General features: G+C 34.5%; 1 protein-coding gene across 3 annotated transcripts in view; it reads right to left on the reverse strand.

The window, feature by feature from the left end:
- The window catches only part of WDR7 (WD repeat domain 7), a 346,017-nt gene that overhangs the window by 232,149 nt on the left and 97,857 nt on the right, over positions 1–16,011 (reverse strand). For all 3 annotated transcript variants that reach the window (XM_045790167.2, XM_045790166.2, XM_045790168.2), the window contains exons 16-17: positions 11,407–12,176; positions 10,037–10,125 (exon numbers count right to left, since the gene is read on the reverse strand). In XM_045790167.2, the coding sequence (XP_045646123.1) occupies positions 10,037–10,125; positions 11,407–12,176 (859 nt within the window). The remainder of the gene's footprint in view (positions 1–10,036; positions 10,126–11,406; positions 12,177–16,011) is intronic.

The following is a 16,011-nucleotide window of genomic DNA, read 5'->3' on the forward strand; positions in this document are numbered from 1 at the left end:
CCCAAATGTCTATGAAAGGTCCAATCCCCAGCTAAAGTCTTTACTCCATATAGATTATTTTGCAGTTGAACAAGTATTAGCCAACACATAAGTGACAGTTTATCGAAAAGGACCATATTCATCTTTGCAAACCAGCTTGAAAAATGGATTGTGAGTCAATGTGTACTGCAGTGGGAGTCAGGAAAAGAAAACATAAGCAAAGAGGAAAAAGTTTAAAAGCAAACCAAGCTAAGAGAAGTCAGAACAGAAAGACAAAAATATAATACCCTAACTGCTCAAATGTAGTCAGAGAACTCCGAGCTCTTATCTGTTCTCTTACCACTTCTTACCCTAAACTAGTTGTTTATGTTCATGAGCTATCTACTAGATATATATACTCAAGAGAGTATACGTCATTCTAATCTTTCTAATGACCCAAAGAGAGTTGTTTGGAGAAAAAAAAGGACTTAATAAATATTTGTTAAAGAGATAATTACTCCATATTTTCAATATTCAAATAGAAAGTGGGTGTCATGATGCCATCCTATTTTATCACGTAACTCTCACTACAGATTGCTAACTTTCATTTACTTTAAAAGATAAGCATCTGTGTTGTTTCAAATGGGAATTCCTAACTCTACTGCTTTAAATAAATGTTTTGGAAAAAGACTCAATCCTCAGTGGCCCCCCCTCTTCCCTGCTCTCAAAACATGATGATTCATGAGAGGAGAAACGTTAAAGCATTCGAACTGTAACATCCTCAGAACTGACCAGGTGAGTAAATTCAATACCATAACAGTGGTAGAGGACACAATGCATCACGAGAATGTGACAAACTAAACTGGATGTCTCATATCTGCTCGGATTACAGAGGGAGAAAAATGTAATCCAAGAAGAAACATCAACTACAAAGAATGATAATGAAGATGGTAATGAGGAGGACAACAAATATGTCTAACGGGAACTGATCTTAAATGAAGCTCTGAACTAACCAAATGGAGGAGAATATGCCCTGCCACTGATTTGTATTGTATAAGGTGGAAGATATTTTCAGTGAATTTAGAACATAAATACATGTTATTATAGAAGCACAGATCTAGAGTTAAAAGGTGTTGTTGTATACTAATCATACCACTGTAACTAACCATATTTTAAACAAGTCTCTTACTTTTGTCAGCCTATTTCCATTTTTCTCTGAAGTAATGGCTCTAAAAATATTATATGTTATATACACTATATAACATATATATAATATATATATGTAGCACTATATAACATATAAAAATATATATATTATATATAAAATATTGTATGTTATATACACTATATATACACTATATATAGTGTATTTTATATATATAAAACATAAAGAATTTTTATTTTATGAAGTAATAGTATATTTGAACATTTTAAAAGCATATAGTGTATGTTATATACATATACTATATACATATATAGTGTATTTTATATATATATATATATAACATAAAGAATTTCTATTTTATGAAGTAATAGTATATTTGAACATTTTAAAAGCAAAGGGAGAGGAACTGCCACTTCTGGACAAGATGGAATAACATGAAACAGATTTATAATTCCATCCAGAACAACTCCCCCCCCCCAACCAAATACATAAAACAATGGTTTCAAACCACTGGACGTCAAGTGATAATGAACTGAGAGTCAGGAGTTGGGAGACAAACAGCACTATGATTGCCCCAGCTTATTGTCCTGTGGAAGTTTCTAGACCAAGATACAGGAAGGAGGATTGAGGGAGAGCCCCACAGTTTCCCTGAGTTGAAGAGACAGAACTGAGAGTCTCAGGAAACCAGAGCAGCTAGAATCCATAGGACAGAGAGAAGAGAACTTCAAAGATCAGGTTCTTCAGATGTCCCCCTCGAATATTCAGAGTACTGATCAGTTCTTGTGTGTAAAGAAACTATAAGGTCAAAGACCATGTTGCTCCCACCAACCAGACTGGAAAATTAATAATTCATGGGGTACTGGACAGAGTACTCAGGAAGCTCTTGCCTCAGTAATGGGAAATTAGCCTTAGATAGAGCATGACTCCAAATGCACCTAACAAATCAAAAGCAAGACCAGAAAAAGATCAAACTGTTTCCAAGCAACTTAACTGCATCCAGAATATAGCTTACAAAAGAAAAAAAAAAAAAAAAGATTTATAACAATATAAAAATCTTCAGTACTCAACCAGGTAAAATTCAAATATCTTTTTTTGGTAATATTTTATTATTAACAAATTTTAAACAAATTTTTTAAGTTCCAAAAATAATACAGAAAATTCTTATCCTCCCCTCACCAACCCCTCTAATGGAAGGATCTTACAGAAGTCCAGGACAATGATCAGACCCAGGAAATGATCATTAGTATATAACACTATAGAGCAAGCAACAGATCTTACTAGAATTTTTCTGGTTCTCCACTAATATCCTTTTTCTTTTTTCTTTCTTTTTTTTTTTTTTTTTTACTAATATCTTTTTTCTTTTTTTTTATAATAATTTTTTATTATGTTATGTTAGTCACCATACAGTATATCCTTAGTTTTTGATGTAATGTTCCATGATTCATTATTTGCATATAACACCCAGTGCACCATGCAATACATGCCCTCCTTAATACCCATCACTGGCCTATCCCAAATCCCCCACCCCCCTCCCCTCTGAAGCCCTCAGTTTGTGGACTCTGGGAAACAAACTGAAAATTCAAATATCTGCCATTTAACGATGATTACCAAGCATGTGAGGAAGCAGGAAAGCACAGTACATAATGAAGGGGAAAAATCAATTAAAAATCAACCCCAAATGACAGAAATGTCAAAACTATCAAGTAAGGGTATTAAAAGTTATTATAACTATAGGTAATACATTGAAAAAAGTTACATAGAGACAATGAGGATATAAAAAGATACACATCAAAATTGTGGACATGCAAATCATAATATCTGAGATGAAAAATACACTGGTTGGGCTTAATACCAGGCTCGATAGTGGCAAGAAAACATGAATGAACTTGAAGACATTGCAAGAGAAACTACCTAATGAAAACACAGAGAGGAAAAAAAATCCAAAAATAAAGCATCAGTGATCTATGAAACAATTTCAAGTGACCCAATGTACATGTAATTTGAGTCCACTAAAGAGAGAAGAGAGGAGAGAATAGAAAGAATATTTGGAGAAATAATGGTTAAAAAATGCTTTAATGAAAACTATAAAAATAAGAAGCTCAATAAACCTCAGCCTCAAGAAACATAAGGAAAACTACACCAAAGCACTTCATAAGCAAATGGCCCAAAACCAATAACAAAGAGAAAATCTTTAAAACAACAAGAGTTATAAAGTATAAAAAAAAAATTTAAATGTTATATAGGAAAATACAGATGACATCAGATTTCTTGTTAAAAACAAAGCAAAAGAGGGGGCACTTGGGTGGCTCAGTCAGTTGAGCATCTGACTCTTGATTTTAGCTCAGGTTGTGATCTTGCAGTCCTGGGATCAAGCCCTGCTTCAGGCTCCACCCTGAGCTTGGAGTCTGCTTATCCCTCTCCCTCCCCATGCTCACATGTGCTCTCATGTGCACACTCTATGTCTCTCTCATGAATAAATAAGTCTTTAAGAAAAACAAAACAAAGAAAGTAAGAAAACAACAGAGTATCATCCGTTAAGTACTGAGAGATACAAATGGTCAACTGAGAATTCTACACCAGACAAAAATATCTTTCAAAATCAAAAGCAAATAAAGATGTTTTCAGATGTGAAGCTGAAAGAACAGCAGACCTTCACTACAAAAAATGTTTACTTCAAGCACACAAAAAAAAATTATACCAAACAAAAATCTGGATCTACAAAAAGGAATGAGGAACACCCAAAATGGTAATTACACAGTTAAATATATTGGTTTTTTCTTTATTTAAATCTCTTTAAAATACAATTAACTGTTAAATAATACTGATTTGAAGAGTTTATAAAATACATAAATGTAAAATAGAAGACAAAAATAGAATAAAGGTCAGGAAGTAAAAAATGCAAGTATAACATTTTAGTTTTTATATTCAATGTTAATGGTATAACATCACTTGAAGCTACACTACAAATTAAAAGATCTATGTTGACTAGAAACTCTTAAGATAACCACTAAAATAACAAAATAAAGAATTAGCTTATAAGCCAATAAAAGAGATAAAGTGAAATCATAAAAGAAATACAGAATTAATCTGAAAAACAGCAGAAAAAGGAGAAGAAGGAACAAAGAACAAATGAGCAAGGAGAAAAAAATAGCAGAATGACAGATTCAAATCCAACTATGTCAACAACCACATTAAATGTAAATGGCTTAAACACTACAGTAAAAAAGTAGGCCATACTGCCTATAAGAAACACAGTTTAAATGTAAAGAAAAGTAGGACAGGAAAATATATGTCATGCTAATAACGGTAACCAAAAACACTAAACTGGTTATATTATTATAAACAAAGTACATTTTCAAAGCAAAAGATATTATCAAGGATAAAGAGGTAATTTCATAATGATAAAAGTAAAAAAAAAATCAGTAAGATAAGGTTTATGTACCTAATAAGAGAGGTTTATAACACATGAAGCAAAAAATAATGGAAATGCAAGGAGGAATAATCAAAACCACAATCACTGCCAGACTACTCAGGGGAGAAGAGAAAAATCATAAACTATGAATAACAGAAATGAGAGAGGGGCTACCATTTCAATTCCTACAGATATGATATTAAAAGAAAAATAAGACAATATTAAACTTTTTTCCAATAACTTTGACACAAAATATCAAAGTTCACCCAAGTAGTAATAATAAAAAAAGTCTAACTAACCCTATATCTATTAAAGCATTTAAATTTGTAGTTAAAACCTTTCCCATAAAGAAAACTCCAGGCCCACATACTTTCACTAGTGAATTCAGATCAAACAAATAAGGAATAATATCAGTTCTATACAAACACTTCCAGAAAATACAAAGAAAAGGGGGGGGGGGCACGAAATAACATCCTAACTCCTGTGAGACCAGCCTTATCCTGTTACCAAAACTGAACAAAGAACATTATCAGAAATGAAAATTGTAGACTAAAATCCCTCATAAACATAACATAAACTCTTAACAAATTTTAGCAAGTCATATACAATAATCTATAAGAAGAATAATTGATAATGACCAAGTGTGGTCTACCATAGATCTCAAGGTTGTTTTAAAATTCAAAAGTTCATGTACTTTGTCTTAAAAAAATAAAGAAAATCATTTGCTAATTTCAACAGATGCAGAAAAATCATCTGACAAAATCTAACATCCATTCATAATTTTAAAAATCTCAGCCAACTAGGAATAGGGGGTAACTGCCTTAACATCCTTCTCATCTAAGAAAAACCTGCAGCTAACATCATACTTAATAAAGACTTCGTGCTTTATCCCATGGATTAGAAATGAGGCAAGGATGTCTGCTCTAACTTCTTTAATTCAACATCATTCTCTAACTCCTTACCTACACGATAAGGTAAGAAAACTAAAATTCAAACTGACTGAAAAGAAGCAAAATTGACTTTATTCACAGATAACATTATTTGGGGCATATACTCTGAAGGAAGAAGGGCTAAGAATTGGTAAGTTACCATCCATCTTAGGAAGTTAGAAATAAACAGCATATGAACTACAAAAGACATAGGAGAAGAGCAGACTTCAGTAAGATGGGAAAAAATATGCACTTAGAAAGGATAAACAAAGGCACAGAGGATTCATTAAAATAATAAAATTAATAAATCCCTGATGAGAATGATCAGGGAAAAAAAAAAGGAAGATACAGATGATTAACATCAGGAATAAAAATGGTGGTATCACTACAGATATTAAAGAAATTTAAAAGATAATATCTTTTCAAATGACAACAAATTTAAAAGAATTAGAAAAATCGCTAAATATGTACTACTCAATGAAACTGACATAAGAAATAGAAAATCTGAAGTATCACATGAAAATGAAAGAAATTAAACCCAGAATTTTAAAATTTCCCACAAAGAAACTCTACATCTAAATCCATCAAATTCTACTGCACATTTATGGAAGAAAGAATGCCAATCTTACACAAATTCTACCTGAAAACAGAAAAAAAGAAAAGATTCCCTAATCCATTTTTTGAAACCTGAATAATGTAACACTTTATAAGAGCATTAGAAGAAAGGCAAACTGGGGTGTTTGGGTGGTTCAGCTGGTTAAGTGTGTAATTCTTGATCTCAGCTCAGGTCTTGATCTCAGGGTTGTGAGTTCAATCTCTGTGTTAGGCTCCATGTTAAAAAAAAAAAAAAAAAAGGAAGAGGAAGAAGCGAAAACTTTTTCCTGAATAAAAAATATTAAGCCAAATTCAACAATATATAAGATGATAGTACATCACAACAAAATAAAAGGAAAAATTATATAATCATCTCAATAGATACAGAAAATGCATGATAAAACCCAACATACATGATGATAAACACTTAGCAAAGAAATAATGGAAAGTTAATTTCTTAAAAATTACCTGTAAAAAGCATACAGGAAATATGATAATTATGAAAGCTTTCCCAAAGGGAAAACATTGGGAATAGAAGAAGTATCCCACATGACTGTTCATATAGTCAAAGTAATCCACAAATAAAGTATTACAAATAATGGGTGAATTTAGCATGACTGCTTGATACAAGGACAACATACAAATAAAATCTGCATTTCTGTGCCAGAGGCACAAAAAACAAAACATTCAATAGCAGTTACAAGAATATTTTAAAAATCCTTATCTAGGAAAAATCTAAATAAAAAGTATGTAAGACCTATACACAGAAAACTATAAAAGAGTACAATAGCTAAATGAGACCTAAATAAAGGAATATACTGAATTGAATACATTGAATATACTGAATGAATGAATCCCACAAAGATATTAATTCTCCCCAAACTCATCTATAAATTCAATAAAATTGCAGTTGAAATCACAATAGGTCTTTATAACAACTGAGAAACTAGCTCTAAACTAACAATTGAGATAGTCAAAGAAACGAGAATAGCCATGACATTCTTTAAGAATAAGGTGGGAAGACTCTATCTGCTGAATACCAAGTCCTACTACAAAGCTACAGGAATTAAGGCACAAGAATACGCAGCAAATCAATGGGCTCAAACAGCCCCAGAAACAGATCATATAGAAGAACATTTTATTTATGACAAGGATGGCACTGCAAAGCAGTGGGGAATAAATCATCTCTTTAATAAATCATGCTGGACCAATCTGGTATTGTATAGAGGAGAAAAACGAAACAGGACCCCTGCTTCCCATTATACCCAAAAATGAATTCTAGGAAGATTATAGATCTAAATAAAAAGGGTAAAACAATAAAGCTTCTAAAACAGAAAAATATTCTCATGGTTATGAGGGTAGGCATATCAGGGTAACTTCTTAAACAGGACACAAAAATATTAATCGTAAGTGAAAAAATTGATATATTAAATTCCACTGAAGTTGAGAGATGCTGAATTTCAAAGATAGGAGTGAAAGGCAAATAAATATTTGTGATATATATAACAAAGGGCTCATATCAAGGATAGTCACTGATCAACCCTTACAAGTCATTTAAAAAAACCCAAAACAACCTAATAGACACACATGAGTTGAACAGGCACTTCACAAAAGAACATATAGAAATGAGCAATAAACATACCAAAAAAGTATTCAACCTTGATGGGAATTGGGGAATGTAAATTAAACACATGAGAGACTCCTGCACATACATCAAAATGGCTAAAGTGAAAGAGATGGAAAATATTCAGGGTTGGCTAGCATAGCTCACCAATGGTGTATGAGACTTTTTGTTGCTCCATATCCTAGCCAACCCAGTATTTTCCATCTTTTTCACTTTAGCCATTTTGATGGATGTATATTAGTCACTCACTTAGGAAAACATCATAATATTATCTGCTAAAGCAAAAGAGAGACATATGCAGAAATTCCACTTTTAGTTATATACACAACGGAAATACTGATAAGGTACATTAAGATTCAAACGCAAGAGGGGCGCCTGGGTGGCACAGCGGTTAAAGCGTCTGCCTTCGGCTCAGGGTGTGATCCCGGCCTTACGGGATCGAGCCCCACATCAGGCTCCTCCGCTATGAGCCTGTTTCTTCCTCTCCCACTCCCCCTGCTTGTGTTCCCTCTCTCACTGGCTGTCTCTATCTCTGTCAAATAAATAAATAAAATCTTTAAAAAAAAAAAAAGATTCAAACGCAAGAATGTTTGCGGATTTATGAAAAACAACGAAAACAATTCAAATGTCTATTGACAGGAAAATGGATGAAGAAACTGTGGTCTACTCAATCCACAGAATACTACAGAGCAATAAAAATGAACAATGAAAATGAGTGAACCTCGAACACAGTATCATCGATAAATCTCACAAAAGAAGCCAAACACAAAATACATACTCCATGACTGATGGAATTCATATAAAATTCAAAGCACAGCAAAACTAAACTACAGTGTTTAGGGCTTTAAACTTAGGTGGTATAACTCCAAAGGAAAGAAAGGAAGGGGGCACATAATGACTGCGAGGGAACATACCAGCAACTTCTGACGTGATGGCAATGTTCGATTTCTTGGCCACAGACGTAGTTACAAGGGAGTTTGGCATGTAAAAGTCACTGAGCTACATGTTTTTGTTTTGCACACTTTTCTGTACATGGATTTCACACATACACAAGTATAAAAAGTTATCCAACCAAAACTTTTCTATAACATACAATTATTTTATGATAGTTTACATTAATTTTAATCAGATGAAGGGTAACAAAAGGGGTGAGCATGTGGGGTTGGAATGAACGATGGGAATGGGGGTAGAGAATGTGGGAGCTTATCTTCCATTATTAGAAGCCAACAGATAGTGCCTGAAACTGAAAATCAGGCATCTATTTAAAGATACTAAATACCAAATAATAAGCTAAGAAAAAGAAAAGTATTTGTCTTAGGGAAGGGAAAAATTGTTTAAAAAAAAAAAGAAAAAAGAAAAAAAATCTTTAAAACCTAAAACAAACAAAAAAACCAAAAACAAACAAAAAAAACCTATGGAAAAAAAGACCCTGAAGTCCCCATTTACAAACAGAACTTTCCTCATCCCATCTCTTGCTCACTTCTTCACTTCTACCACATTCTGAGAGAGTCAGCATTAACTCTCAGCCTAAAAGAAAGCTCTCTAAGCAGAAATGACCTCCCACCCCCCAATTCTGGTTGCCTCATTTGCCACTCTCACAATGAACATAAAAGATAACATTGGAAGAGAAACTCAACTTTTTCTTCATCCGCGAAAAACAAAGCTGTAGACAAAAATTAAGATATATAATGACGTAAATAAAAAGAAAGGATTTCCACTTGTGGATTACAAGACAGGAACTGCTGTCAAACAGCAGAATAGATTCCGTATGAAAATACGAATTTAAATATTTCTAAATGTAGTTTAAAAATAGGTACAACTTTTATTTTATTTATTTTATTTTTATTTTTTTAAAGATTTTATTTATTTATTTGACAGAGAGAGAGAGACAGCCAGCGAGAGAGGGAACACAAGCAGCAGGAGTTGGGAAAGGAAGAAGCAGGCTCCCAGCAGAGCAGGGAGCCCAATGCGGGGCTCGATCCCAGGACCCTGGGATCACGACCTGAGCCGAAGGCAGACGCTTAACGACTGAGCCACCCAAGCGCTCCAAGGTATAACTTTTAAAGTCAAGATACACACAATTAACACAAGTTAAGGTGCCCTAATTCATAAAAATTAGGTCAAAGACAGTACAATAAAATTATGTGAAATATGCTCATTTATCAGTTTCTAAATAAATCTGATTTATTTTTAACTGACATCTTAATTATCCATATTTACATCTGGAATATAACAACTTATCTCTCTTTTAACAATATGAGACAAACAAAATGTTATGATTATACATTAGCTATGCCTTCTCAGTTTCTACAGCTGAAATGTCAGGTCAATTACTTAATAAGATTTAATTTTACCTTGTTTAATCTGTCCTTGCACAACATTACTGGCAGTTGGAGGGGAACCCCTTGCCTTAGAAAGGTCTGGGGTGCTTGGTCGAGGTGGCCTTTAAAAAGAAGAAAATATACGTATATATACATCATACTTTCATATTTCCAGAACCATTTAAAATATTAAATTTTCCAATCCCAAATGAATTGCAAAAGAAACATGTTTATACATAACATTTTCAATTTACCAATTTTCCAAAAAGATGTTTTTTTCTGTTTTGCACCTAAAAAGATTTTCCTTTTCAAATCTTAATACATTGAATGATTAGCAAACAGCAAGTAAAAATTTTACATCTACAATTTATGCTTTATACTAATTTAAGAAATATTTCTGAACAGTTTAATGTACTACCACTGACAAATACGTAATTAGTCCTTCTTTCTTTGATATTAGCATGCTGAGATTTTAGCCCTCCCTATATTATTGGTCCAAATGAATTCATGGGACAATACAGTGAGTCTAAAAGAATTCATCCTTAAAATCTGAAGAAGGTAATAAGGCTTTAGAAATCTTGGACTCCAGAGGCAGTCTGTCTCATTGTGAATTCTCGTGACACCACTTACTACTTGTGTGACCTTGGACACATTACTTAACCTGTGTCTCAGTTCCTTATCTATAGTAAAAGAATAATAACAGTACCTACCTTGTAGGGTTAAGAGCATTAATGAAATAGTATCTATAAAGTACTTACAACAGAACTAGATACAAGGTAAATACTACCTAGTATTTTTTTTTTTATTTCTCAATATGATCAACCCTCAATAAAGTATGATAAAACCACAGTTTAAAAAGTTGTCTTCATGACTTCTGGAAAATAGGTAACAGCAAATCAGGTTAGATATTCCTGAAATATTAAAATAATACTCACCTACAATTAAAAAAGTTGTTTTCTCTCTTCCAGTTGAAAAATTCTGACTAAACTTCTCACAAAATTCTGAAGCTAATTACTGAACACCTATCACTCATTACATATAAGTCATAAAGAAGCATTTCAACCAAATATACATTTTGAATTAAATGTCAATGCAAACTTTAAGTAGATACAATTCTAAGATTATATTTACTGAAGAGCTAGTCTATAATTCACTTACTAAAGCTGAACTAAGTTTAAACAGCTACGTAGTATGAGTAAAGATTAAACTGTGTAATTTTATCATGCTTTAAATCATGCATGCTGTGTTTTAAAATTTCAAGGGAAACATTGAAATGACACAAAAATGCTAAGGTGGGCAGAGCCAAAAAAAAAAAAAAGTAAACAGTGAGAAAAATAAAACAGGTTTTATTCTTTTTTTTTTTTTTGAAATGTGAGAATAAAATCAAACTATCATGGTCACACCTGGTAGGACCCTTCTTCATGTGATCACCAATAAAAGTTGCATTGGTCATACTCATTAACGTATTTGCCAAAGATATGATAGACAGGAGATGCTGTGTGGTGACGGCTCGGGACACTCCGTAAGTTCCCTTTCCGACGCTCTCGGTTGCTGGCAGCTTCCTTCCTACTTCTGCTTTCCCATGTGACAGTTTCCGAGCAGGCTGATTATAACCAGGAAGCATCAGGGACATATGACCTCCTCTCGATAGGAGACCAAAAGATACTGTGCAATGTGGTTTCAGCATTCCAAGGCGATCAAGACAAACTTCATCCAGAACTTCATTTAAACCCCAGGCATGAAGACACGACATGAACAATTTTGCAGTGTCCATCGTTAAATTATATTCTAATAAGGTCAACGGTTTAGACTTGCTGGCCCGATACTCTGGATCACTCTCTTCTCTTCTCTGCCTCATCATCTCCTCATCCTCCTCTTCATCATCAAGGAGATGTTCCTTTATGTTCTCTTTGATAGTTTCTTTCACTTGTTGGAAGAGAACTGCTGCTCGTTTTCCAGTTAAAAAAGAGCCCCCTTTGTCTGAACTGCCAGATGCTTTTTGCAAATTCTCTGGGGAAATAAGCGCAGTATTCGGCCTAGAGGCTTCTTCAGTCAGGAGTTGAATAATCAACGCTTCCACATCAAAGAAAAGCACATGTATGTCCGGGTCTGTTAGGTTTGTCTTTATTGCTTGAACCATCAGGGAGTTATGAGAATATTTAGGCAAATTTCCCTGCAATAAACATGTTTAAAAAATGGTTATAATATAAAACGTTTAATTGCATACATTCATGAATGAGCATTAAACACAGGAATTTGAATGCATATTAGGCTATTTAGGTACCTCTATCATTAAAAGTAACACACGAACTTTGCCAATCAGCAGTATGTAAAAGATATGAATTTAAAAGAGAATTTTAAGCTGAAACAATTATAAAATGGTCAATTAATTTTTTAAAAACAAGAAAAATTTGTTATTGAAGCAGGGAGTCTTTTTACTCATAGAACAGATTAAAATTTGTTTCAATAACCTCTATGCAAATTCTCTGAGAATGAACTACTGGTCCACCTGAAAGAAGAATCCATTCATCAGGGTGACTCATCCCTTAAGTTGCTGTACCATCAAATCCCTCCTTTTTACCTTCGCTCTCTCCCTGTTCACAAATTCTTTTCCCTCAATAGAGAACATGCTCAGGTCTCCTTAGATTCTGAAAAGGAGTGTTGTCCTTTGACCATGCTCCCTCTTCTACTGATCTCTTTCCCCCTCCACAGCCCCTTTTAGCCAAATGTACGGAAAGTAGGCGGCTAATCCAAGGAAACCTCAGTCCCACTCCCCCTTGAGCTCTTTGCAGTATCTGACGTTATTCCCCTTCCTAACTCTGAACCACCCTTCTCAGCAGTCAGCTGCCCTGAAAACCCATTCTTCCTCCCACATTAGGACTAACATCTGTGGCTCCCTAATTTCCATCATCAGCCAGACCAGCCTCCTGGAGTTTCAATCCTCTACTTACAACTGCTTGTATCTAGATGTCCCATAGCACCTCATGGTCAATGTGTCCTGATGTTCACCCTGCCACTGAGCCTGCTGTGCCTCCCAGACCATCAGTGGAGGATCGTTCCCCTTCCATTCTATCCCTATACCACTGTCACCACATTTGGACACTTATTTTCTCGTCTCAGGGGGTTCACTGCCCCTAGTGTCTCCTTACTCCAACGCAACTCCACAGAGCCACAAGACTTCTTTCTGAAGCACAGTCATATCACTCCTTCGCCAAAAAGTTGCCATTATTATGGGTTATGAAGAGAAATGGAAAATACAGATTAAAAACTAAATCAAAATATAGGTGAATATATCTGATCTCAAGATTAGAAAGAGCTTTCCAAACACACTTAAATTTAAAATTCACTACTATAAAAATATTAAAAGGTAAGCAAGAAATAGGAAAATGTGCCATAAATAAGACTGATAGGGTTACAGTCTATATAAATATTTCTTAAAATCGGCAAGAAAAATACTAATGCCCAAATAAAAAGGGGGGAATACCATAAAGATCAAGGATAATTCACAGTAAAAGAAACAGAGTCAATAAATATAGGGAAAAACCAGCTCAAACTAGTTGTCAAGGAAATAACTGTTAAAATAACCACAAGATACCATTTATAAAATTAGCACACAGTAAACACTAAAAACTACTTAGCCAAAAGTACAATGAAAGTCAAACCCACATACTGCAGGCATGAATTTAAATAGCAGCCTTTTAGAAGAGCAATGTGGCAAAATACTTTGCAAGACCTTTAGACAGTTTGATCCAGTGCATTTCTTTCTAGAACCCTATCCAAAATATTCAGAAATACAGACACGGATTTATGTACAAAGATGTTCAGTGAAATGGTAGTGATTATTTTAAATTGAAGCCTAAATAATCTAACAATAAGGAAAGAGATAAATAATTTAAGTGTAGCCATATAACAGAATAAATACTGCAATCACTACAAATCCTGCTCTCTGGGCACATTTAACCACATGGCAAAATTTCCTGTTCCAAATTTTTTTTAAGACTTTTATTAGAGAGAGAGAGAGAGAGAGAGAGAGAGAATGAGCGGGGGGAGGAGCAAAGGGAGACGGAGAAGCAGACTCCCGCTGAGCAGGAAGCCAGACCTGGGGCTCGATCCCAGGACCCCGAGATCATGACCTGGGCCGAAGGCAGTCTCTTAACCAACAGAGGCAGCCACACACCCCTCCTGTTCCAATTTTAAGTGAGATAAAATTACACACACGCACATGCACACACACAAACACAAACACACAGAGTATGGTTCTAATTTCACTTATTTACTGCTTAAGTATATATTTGAGCATGGTGAGAAACACTGGGGAGAAATACATGAAAACACTGTTAATTACACTTTGTGGTGGAATTATAGAATATTTTCTTTTTTCTTTATATTTCCCTACATTTCTTAAATGGTATACAGTCAATATATATTATTTTCATAATCAGAAAATAAAGCTCCAGGATAAAATACAAAATTCTTCAGCACAACATTCAAGGCCCATTACAGTCTGATACCAAATATTTTTCTAGCTTTCACAAACAGGCTCTCGCACCATAACCATGGTCTCCTACCCATTAATCCTTTTATCTATTCCTTTTTCTAAAATACTCTTCTTTGTTTTATTCTAATCCCTTCTCTTGCACCAAGACCCTAATTCTCCCAAGGAAAGTTAGTCCGCAATGAATACAGCTCCCATAACATTTTATATCTACTATACATCACAAATGTATACACCTTGGCTATGTCGATATCATTAGGTATTTTACATATTTACATTTTCCTATACTCTATGGGAACTAGCTATGTTTTACGCATCTTGTGTAACTCTATCGGAGTACCCAGAAGAATGAAATAAAAAAAATTATAAAATTATTTTAAATTGCTAATCAACTCTTCTATCATAAAATTATAACAAATCCCCTTAACTGGTCTCTCTTCTGTCTCAATCCTTCTCCCATCTGATCATGTTTCTTCCTAGCTGAAGGGGCTTCAATAGCATTTTATTTTATTTTATTTTTTTAAAAGATTTTATTTATTTATTCGACAGAGATAGAGACAGCCAGCGAGAGAGGGAACACAAGCAGGGGGAGTGGGAGAGGAAGAAGCAGGCTCATAGCGGAAGAGCCTGATGTGGGGCTTGATCCCATAACGCCAGGATCACGCCCTAAGCCGAAGGCAGACGCTTAACCGCTGTGCCACCCAGGCGCCCCCTTCAATAGCATTTTATAATCCAAGGATACAATCTTTGCAAAGACTTCTTTGCAAAGCACAAAACATCTTCCAAAATACACTGCTGCCTACTCCTCTCTATTTCATCTCTAGCCACGACCCCTATATCTTCTACTACAGCCCAATTAAATCACTTGCATTTTTTTTTATTTTTTATTTTTATTTATTTGGGAGAGAGTGAGCATGAGGAGGAGGAGGAGCAGAGGGAGAGGGAGAAGCAGACTCCTCACTAAGCAGGGAGCCTGACGTGGGGCTCGATCTCAGGACCCAAGGATCATGACCCGAGCTGAAGGCAGACGCCTAACCAACTGAGTCACCCAGGAGCCCCTAAACCACCTGTAACTTCCAGAACCATGCAGTGTCACACGTTTGTGCCTTTGCTTATGCCAGGATGATGCTCCTTTCTCATTCTTCTTAAAACCCCTCAAGTCGTACTTTACCCATCCTTTGAGAGGCATTTCCCGGATGTTAACTAGACTTCCTGTAGTGATCATTTCACAATATATACAAATATATATCATCACGTTGTATACCTGAAACTAATGAAATGTTGTAGGTCAATTATATGTCAATTAAAGAAAAATGTAAAAAAAAAAAAAGTCTCAAGTGGCTGCTCTTCCAAAAATCATTTCCATAATTATTACTAATTCTGCCTCCTTTACTTAAAACCTCTGTTCTGAACTGAATCATGTTTAAAGGAAGGTAGGAAATAATTTCTAAATCACAGCTTAAGAACCTAAAGGGCGTAAGTAATATAAATTTATATTCTACAAAATATAACT

This window comes from Ursus americanus, chromosome 19, assembly GCF_024610735.1.
Source record: "Ursus americanus isolate L20-20 chromosome 19, mUrsAme1.1.p, whole genome shotgun sequence".
NCBI lineage: Eukaryota > Metazoa > Chordata > Mammalia > Carnivora > Ursidae > Ursus > Ursus americanus.